Source organism: Meriones unguiculatus (assembly GCF_030254825.1).
Source record: "Meriones unguiculatus strain TT.TT164.6M chromosome 13 unlocalized genomic scaffold, Bangor_MerUng_6.1 Chr13_unordered_Scaffold_33, whole genome shotgun sequence".
NCBI classification, from domain to species: Eukaryota; Metazoa; Chordata; class Mammalia; order Rodentia; family Muridae; genus Meriones; species Meriones unguiculatus.
Genome location: NW_026843645.1, coordinates 8,889,289 through 8,898,488, shown reverse-complemented (window position 1 = coordinate 8,898,488; position 9,200 = coordinate 8,889,289). Strand labels below are relative to the sequence as shown.

Genomic DNA, 9,200 nt, shown 5'->3' with positions numbered 1-9,200 from the left:
TTCCAGGGATAGACTGGGTGACCTGAGGTCAGTCCAACTTTCTTCTTCCCTGTTCTTTTTTTTTTTTTTTTGAGACTGGGGCTCCCAGTCTCTGGTGCCCAGGAGCACACAGTTTTGCCTGGGAAGGTGATCAGGACACACAGGTGCATCCTGCGCCTGAGATATTTTCCGGGTTCTCACTGAATGACCTGAGAGTGGAATTAAATGATCCCCACACCACTGAGTTTCCTCTCACCTGGGAAACACGATTGCTGTTCTTTTAGGACCCAGAGTTCAGTCTTTTAGTTGCTGTACCAACGTTGCTGTCTTGTTCCTGTCCTGGTCCTCCTGGCAATGCCATCTTGGATTCCCTTTTCCTCATCCCTTTCAATTAATTTTGGTTGAAAGTCTGTTTTATTAGATATTAGAATAGTTACTCCTGCTTGCTTCTTGGGTCCCTTTGCTTGAAAAACTTATTCCTGCTGCAACATCCAAGGAATTTTCCCAGAGATTTGCTGGGCACTCTGAGGTTGGACCCAATTGTTTCCCTCATCATTGGTTTTCTTCTTACCTTGGAAACACAGTCAGTGGTGTTTGGGGGACCACAGATCCAACTATTGGTCACTGTGCAGTCTCTGCTACCCAGGTTATCAGACACAGTGTACAATCACCCCAGCCATCTGGGATCTATTTTTAGGTTTTACTGAATATAAGTATTTTGATTGTATGCATGAATATGCACCTCTTGTGTGCCTAATCCTCACAGTAGTCTGAAGATGTCTTCAGAATTCATGAACTTATAGCAATTGAAAGTAGCGGGTCCCAGGTAAACACTGACAATTGAGCCCAATTATATGCAAGAGCAGTAAGAGCTCCTCACTGCTGAGCCATTTCTCCTATCTTATGTTGCTCATTTATGATCATCATTTACACCGCTAATATTTTTGTCTTCTATTTTTACCTGTTTAAACATGCATTCCCTTTTAGTAAGATATCATTGAAGTTACAGTTTAAGCTGGGACACTGCGGATTTCTGGAAAATAAATATACAACAGGAGTGAATGTATAATTCCTTGTAGAAGCTTCAGTAAAGACCTCTGAGTTCTTTCAATATTTTGTGTTTGTTTGATTGACTTTTAGGGGAGGCTCTGTCTTACTATATAGGTCTGGCTGTCCTAGAACTCTTTGAATAGATAATGCTGACATCCAGTTCAATAAGATACAGCTGCGTCTGCCTCCTGAGTGATGGAATTGAAGGCATGACAGAATACACCCAGCTTGTCCACCATTTTTTGTAGTTAGTAACTGTTAATAAATTTCTCTGATCTGTACTTAGTATTGATCATCTGTTAATTTCTTTCTCTGTGTGTCTCTGTCTCTATGTCTCTGTCTCTCTATTTCAAACCCTTCTCTCTGTTTGTCTTTGTCCACATTAATTGCCATGTCTATTCCAAAGCTATATCCTCTTCAAAAAGTTCAGATATGATACAGTTAAAACTTGTTATTCCGTTTTCTTCTAAAATGACTTAGTGATAACATTAATACTTCTTTTTTAATAGAAAAGTTTTAATCTTTATTTTTAATCTATAGACTACATTATTTAGTAAGGAGGATATACAAAACAATGATCAAAGAACAATCATGTGTTCTATTCCTTTTCTTTTGTCTGGTCACTCAGAAATATGGTGCTATTGGCTATGATTGTTGTTGCTTGCCACTCACATTATTTTTATCCATGTATTCACTGTAGTCAACTTTCCCTTCCACAAATATATGAGCCCCCCTCTTCACATACTGATATGCCACATCCCTGAGCCCTGGTCAAAACATAATATTCAGTACCATGTTGTCTTTTGACTGATGTTACCCATCTGTTCAGTGTCCCCTGATCAACACATCTCATTTGTTGCTATATAAAATATCATGACTGTGTTTTGTCCTTCCACCTTTCTCATGACAGGGTCCTGACCTACTCACCCAAGTAACTGAAAATGATTCATAGATTGCTCAAGTACCCAACTAATGGCTACTTTATATTCATGTCTTACAAACTGATGAAACACAGGTTTTTGAAGCAAGCCTTTGTTTTTTGTTTGTTTGTTTGTTTGTTTTTGTTTTTTTTTCAATCTAACCTTTAGGCTTTTTCATCTCCCCTACTTCACATCACGCACAGCACCCAACTGTATAACATTCACACTTCTGTGTCAGAAAATAAATGGAAGAAGCAGTAGAATTATATGATTATATTGACAATGACGTATAAATTTATATTGTTGCCACTGTTTCTGTTGTACAAATGTATGGCATATTTTAGAATTCAGTGACCTTCACTGATGTGCATGTGAAATTCAGCCAAGAAGAGTGGGCCTTGCTAGAACCTTCCCAGAAGCAACTCTACAAAGATGTGATGCTAGAGACCTGTGAAAACCTCACTGCTATAGGTAAGACTGCAATTTTTCTTTCACTTTTAAAATAAAAAGACAACTCTTACTTTGTAATTGATCCTCTTCTGTAATTCCAATTGAGAATGAGGAGGAATGTGGTAAATAAATCAGGCATGATTCTAAGGGTCACAGAAGATAATGATTTAAGTTTTGCCTTAATAATAACATGTTATTTCCAATAATATATATTTTCTCGTACTATATTTTAGGCTACAATTGGGATGACCATAATATTGAAGAACATTTTCAAAGTTCTACCAGTAATAAAAGGTAACTTTATGTGCACACTGATACAGATATGAATCTTAAATTTTAATGTGTCCTGGAAGTTTGGTGTTTTTTGTTTGTTTGTTTATTGGCTGCTTTTTATTTTCTGTTTTTGAAATAGATTTTTTCTGGGTATCTGTGACTTTCTTAGACTTGCTTGTTAGACCAGCCTGACCTCAAAATAACAAGCAAGATATGCCTGCTTCTGCCTCCACAAGTGCTGGGATTGAAGGCATGTACCAGCACACATGGCTGTGTCCTGGAAGTTTTAAAGAAAAGCAACAGTGTAAAAACAGCACTGCTTTACGTGTACTGATGATCATTAAAATCTCATAATTCCATGTACTTCAATGTCAGGTATCTGATTTGTGTTTACAAGGCACTCCCCTAAGATAGAAGAAAATAAAATAATATTGTAACAAAAATACCATTTGAATCATATGGACATTACAGCTACTGACTTGAACTGCCAATCTGTTTAGTCTCATTCTATCTACTCAGATATTGTAAGAGGTATGCACACTGAATTGGTGATCAGTATGTGTCCAAAACCTTCTAATAAGCAAAAATTTCATAGTAGAACCAGTGTTACTCATTTTCGTGCAGTAACTTTGTAAAGTTTAGTGAAAGAAGCAGCTTATGAGAATCAAGAATATTGTTGTGGAGAAACCTTAATCCCTATATGACATATCTATGATGAACAAAAAACAAACTGTGTTAATTCAATGTGGGAATCTTTATTATTTTTGTAAATTAAACTGGTATATCATATGTCAAAATGATTCTAAGACACATGAGCATAGGGATATTGAAAGAAGCAGTGTCCCTGTCTTTCTCCAAGAACAATTGATTTGGTAGTAGTCCCCACTGTGAGTAAATTTTCTGAATGTGATAAATGGTTACTGTTAATTGGCTTTGCAACTTCACTGAGAATTTATCAGCAAACTCATATTGCTGAAAATACCTATGAATACTAGGAATTTGGAACTTCTGCTTTTCCTGGCTCACATTGTAAATGAAGTATCATTCATACAGTACAAAAATTTGTGAATGGGATTGCTGTGGTAAAACTCTGAATTCTTAAATACTCTTCATATATAGGAGAAAACCTCTTATAGAAAAATGATGCTATAAAAGTGATCCACATAATAAATTCTCTTACCATCACAGGGATCTTCAAAAATACCCATAATGAAGGGGAATACCGTGAATGTAAATAATGTGATAAAACTTTTAAATTTGATTCTTCTTTACCATTAGACCAAATTATGAAATTAATTCACATAGATAAATATATTTATTAGTGTAATGAAATGGCGGTGGTAAATCTTTCACATGTGCCAATTTTCTTTGCAGGCATGAAAGCAGTCATACTGGAGAGAAACCCTTTAAATGCACTCTATGTGGGAAAACCTTCCCCTATATCACTGTTCTTATATGGCATAAAAGAACACACACTGGAGAGAAGCCTTACAAATGTAATCAATGTGGTAAAGCCTTTGCAAAAAGCAGTCAGCTCATACGGCATAAAAGAACACATACTGGAGAGAAACATTATGAATGTAATGAGTGTGGCAAAGCCTTTGCAGAAAACAGTACTCTCTTAAGCCATAAAAGAACACACACTGGAGATAAACCTTATGAATGTAATGAGTGTGGCAAAGCCTTTGCACAAAACAGTACTCTCTTAAGCCATAAAAGAACACACACTGGAGAGAAACCTTATGAATGTAACCAATGTGGTAAAGCCTTTGCACAAAACAGTCATCTCATAAGCCATAAAAGAACACACACTGGAGAGAAGCCTTACAAATGTAATCAATGTGGTAAAGCCTTTGCAAAAAGCAGTCAGCTCATACGGCATAAAAGAACACATACTGGAGAGAAACATTATGAATGTAATGAGTGTGGCAAAGCCTTTGCAGAAAACAGTACTCTCTTAAACCATAAAAGAACACACACTGGAGAGAAACCTTATGAATGTAATGAGTGTGGCAAAGCCTTTGCAGAAAACAGTACTCTCTTAAGCCATAAAAGAACACACACTGGAGAGAAACCTTATGAATGTAACCAATGTGGTAAAGCCTTTGCACAAAACAGTGCTCTCATAAGCCATAAAAGAACACACACTGGAGAGAAACCTTATGAATGTAATGAGTGTGGTAAAGCCTTTGCAAAAAACAGTCATCTCATGAGCCATAAAAGAACACACACTGGAGAGAAACCTTATGAATGTAATGAGTGTGGCAAAGCCTTTGCACAAAACAGTACTCTCTTAAGCCATAAAAGAACACACACTGGAGAGAAACCTTATGAATGTAACCAGTGTGGTAAAGCCTTTGCACAAAACAGTGCTCTCATAAGCCATAAAAGAACACACACTGGAGAGAAACCTTATGAATGTAATGAGTGTGGTAAAGCCTTTGCAAAAAACAGTCATCTCATGAGCCATAAAAGAACACACACTGGAGAGAAACCTTATGAATGTAATGAGTGTGGCAAAGCCTTTGCACAAAACAGTACTCTCTTAAGCCATAAAAGAACACACAGTGGAGAGAAACCTTATGAATGTAACCAGTGTGGTAAAGCCTTTGCACAAAACAGTCATCTCTTAAGCCATAAAAGAACACATACTGGAAAGAAACCTTATACGTATACTCAACATGATAAAGCCCTTGCACAAGAGAGTAGTCTCCAAAAACATGAAAAAACACACAGTGGAGAGACGCCTGGTGAGGGTAATTAGTGTGATAAAACCTTTGCATGTAACAGTCATCTCCTAAGACAACAACACATTCTGGAGGGAAACCATATGATTATAATTATGTGGCAAAGCCTTTGCATATAACATCTCTTAATGCATAAAAGAACACATACCGGAAAGAAGCTGTCTGACTGCATCCAATGTGAATAAACTTTTGCACTTCAGAATCATCTTCAAACTCCTGAAAGAAATCCTAATGGACAAAAAGCCTATAAGTGCTTTTAACATGGTGAAACCATTCTATATTTGTACAATCTTCATCATCATGAAACTATTCATACTTGAGAGAACTTATGAATGTGTTAAAATGGTGAGGCCTTGCACAAATCTAGAGTCGTCATCATCATCATAAAAGTATCCTTACTGGAGAGGAATTCTGTGACTATAAGCAAGGTGGAAAGGCCTTTGTGTACTTTGGTCCACTGAGATGCAACAGAACTGTAAAACTAGCTCAATGGAAATGACCTCACTTTTCTGAAGGGGAAAGGGAATAGAGGCAATAGGAATGGAGGGTAGTAATGGGGGAGTAAAAGGGGGGAGACTTAGATTGGAATGTAAAGTAAATAAACTAATTTTTTTAAAAGAATACAATGAATAGTGAATATCAATTACACACAATAGTATTATATAATAAGGTGTTTATGGAAGACTTATTGATAATCCTGATTCTCAACATTTAGTGTTTTCAATTGCCTCAATTTATACAAGAAACTTTTAGTTCAGTGGATGAATATGTAGGAAATGAACTTTCACCAGCCAGGAAGTTCTCTGAGAGTATCACAACAGTGGTAGCCTGTAGAAGTTTCTTTGTGTACACATACCTATTGTTCCAGAGGTACTACTGAAAAAAATCACAACCCACACTGAATTTTGAGATATGAGGGAGGAGGCTTTCTTTTCCATGTATGACTCTCCTTCTGGCCTAGATGGGTAACCCTGTCAAGGGTGTGTTTTCTCTGCCTGGCTTCATCTGGAGAGTATCTTTAGACATGGAAACCGCCAATCAAAGTTGATAGATGGCCTTGGACACAGATCACTGATAACTCTCCCCTCCCTTCAAATATAGAATAATTTGGTTCTGTGTTCTTGTTCTTCTTTTTCATATAATAGGAATGTGCTGTTTAATGCAAATCTAGCATTCTTGAATTTCCTAGTATTAAACAATTATCTACACCTATGCTTGGAGCATCCCAGGTACTCCCCAAGGGATATAAGCCACTGTGTTCTGTTTTCCAGAATTAAAGTTGAACTTACTTTCTGAGGTGGTTCCCAGAGTGGCTAACCACTGTTATGCTCGCAAGCTTTCGAAGCTTTATACTACTCATCTTCTACCCCTCATGCCTTCCTGGGCTGGTGGGAAACAGCCCTCCAGGGAGCAAGAGAATCACATTCTCTGAAATGCCTGTGATAAAATATTTTAGACTGCGTAGCATTTAAAATTTCACATGTTTCTGGATTTGAGATGGTCAATCAAACAGTATCTTGGGATGGGACTCATTAAAATGAGTTATACTTAGTGTTTAGTTCAAGGTAAGGTTGCAGGCAAGCTTCATGGTATGAAATCTTCTAAGGTGAGTACAGTGGCCCATGGAAAATAAATACAAGCAGAAATTTTATTTTTCTGTTTTTAATAGCTGAGTACTGTTCTGATAATGTAAGGGTGAATGGCAGGGGAGAGAAACTCTCCTTTTGAGTAGTCTATGGGAAGGAGATGGGGGAAGGTGGAGGGAGGGACCAGTAGGAGTTGAGGGAGTGACCTTCAATCAGCATATATAATGAATAAATTGTGAATAAATTGTGAAAAATAAAAACAATTAATAAAATAAAATATAGTAAGAAAAACAAAGCAAAACAGCAAAAAAATGAGTCTAGTTTGGTTAACTGCCCTCCCTCAAAGAAAAGAAAGAAGATATATAGAAAGAAAAGAAAAACAGAATCTTTGTCTTTGTCACCTATCTTCCCTGTGAGCTCAGTTGAAGATCATTATGCAATGGAGACCATGATTCTCTCTCTGAAGTTTATGTTACCATAGAAGTAGGATTCAAACCTGAAACTAATGGCAGAGTTTCCTAGTTAACATATCAAATCAAAGCTACCTGCCATTTTCTCTCAGAAATCCTTCAGTCCTTCCATGTTATCTGGCCGTCCAGACTAGTACAGCCCATGCAATACCCTGAATTCTCCTTCCCAGGGCCTGAGATAACCTTACCCCACCCTCACCCACATATAGGCAAACTATTTTGGCTACCTGGTTCTGTCAAGCACCATGCAGGAGCAACAGCAGAACAGCTGTAGAACTCATGGAATGTGGCTCCCCTGTTAGCATAATCATGATGAGTTTGTCTTGGAGAAGCATAATCCCAAGAACTGATTTTCTGGAGGACTTTGTGTTCTTATGTAGCATATCTCTGCTTGTTGCCCTTATGATGCCCATATTCCTTATAACATGAGTTGTATGAAAACTCTAAGAAAGCTTCTATCTCATCACTGGGCAATATCACTGGCATTTAAAACTAACAATGCTTGATCTCTTTTCACATGTTTACTGGAGCAGTTTAATGAATTAACCACTGCCCTTGAAAAGAGCCATAAACATAGATTGTTAGCAATAGCCATTACACTTAGAAAGAATTTGGCAAAATAGATTGTGTAACAAATTCAGGGAAGATGTTTTTGCTAATGTAAAAAATCTTGGAGAACAATTTAAAGTTAAGAAAAGTACACTCTTAATAGAAAATCAGGAACGCTTTAAGGTTGATGAGCAGAAAAAATAGCCCAAGACAGCATTGGCTGTCTGGGCACTCTCAAACTGGGTCTAAAACTGAGACAGCAGTTGATTCACCTATATTTGTTTTTCCCCTCAGCTTCTTGATATAATTTAATAAAAATGATTAATGAGTAGATGCACTCCCCTTCAAGATTTAAAGTACAGGTGCCAGTACCATGCCATTTTTTATTACTGTTGTGCAATAGTACTACTTGAGATCTCACATGAAGATACCTCCAGAAAAGCTTTTATTGTACAGGCATTTTTTTTAAATCAATTCTGGGTTTTTTGTTTTTCTGTATGAAACTGAGAATTGTTCTTTCAAGGTCTGTAATGAGTTGTGCTTGTATTTTGATTGGAATTGCATTGACTCTTTAGATTTCTTTTGGTAGAGTGGCCATTTTTACTATGTTAATCATACCAATTCTGGTTCTTTTTTTTCATACAAGTCATTCACTTGCTTGATTAGAGTCACACCAAGATACTTTATGTTATTTGTGGCTTTTGTGAAGGGGTTTTGTTTCTCTAACTTTCTTCCGAGCCCATTTGTCTTCTGTATACAGGAGGGCTTCACTTTTTTTTTTAAATTTAATTTTGTATCCAGTCATTTTGATGAAATTGTTTATCAGCTGTAGGAGTTCCCTGGTTGAATTTTTAGTGTTATTCATGGATACTATCACATCATTTGCAACACAAGCTGGACTGGATGTGGAGAAAAGTGAACCCTCCTCCATTGCTGGAGGGAATATAAACTTCTACAACCACTTTGGAAATCAATCTGGTGTTTTTTCAGAAAATTATGAATAGTGCTACTAGAATATTCAGTTATACCAACCCTGGGCATATATTCAGAAGATTGTCAACCATACAACAAGGACATTTGCTCAACTATGCTCATAACATTTATTGACAGTATCCAGAATCTGGAAACAATTTAGATGTCCCCAAACCGAGGAATGGACACAGAAATTGTGGCACA

General features: G+C 37.0%; 1 protein-coding gene across 1 annotated transcript; it reads left to right on the top strand.

Annotated features, from left to right (window-relative positions):
- Positions 1-2,299: 2,299 nt before the first annotated feature.
- LOC132650805 (zinc finger protein 431-like) lies at positions 2,300-5,415 on the top strand (the record flags this gene model as incomplete). Its single annotated transcript, XM_060376123.1, has 3 exons — positions 2,300-2,420; positions 2,633-2,693; positions 4,047-5,415. Coding segments are annotated over 3 exons (1,551 nt in total), but the record flags the coding sequence as incomplete, so codon positions are not given.
- Between the last annotated feature and the right edge of the window lie 3,785 nt (positions 5,416-9,200).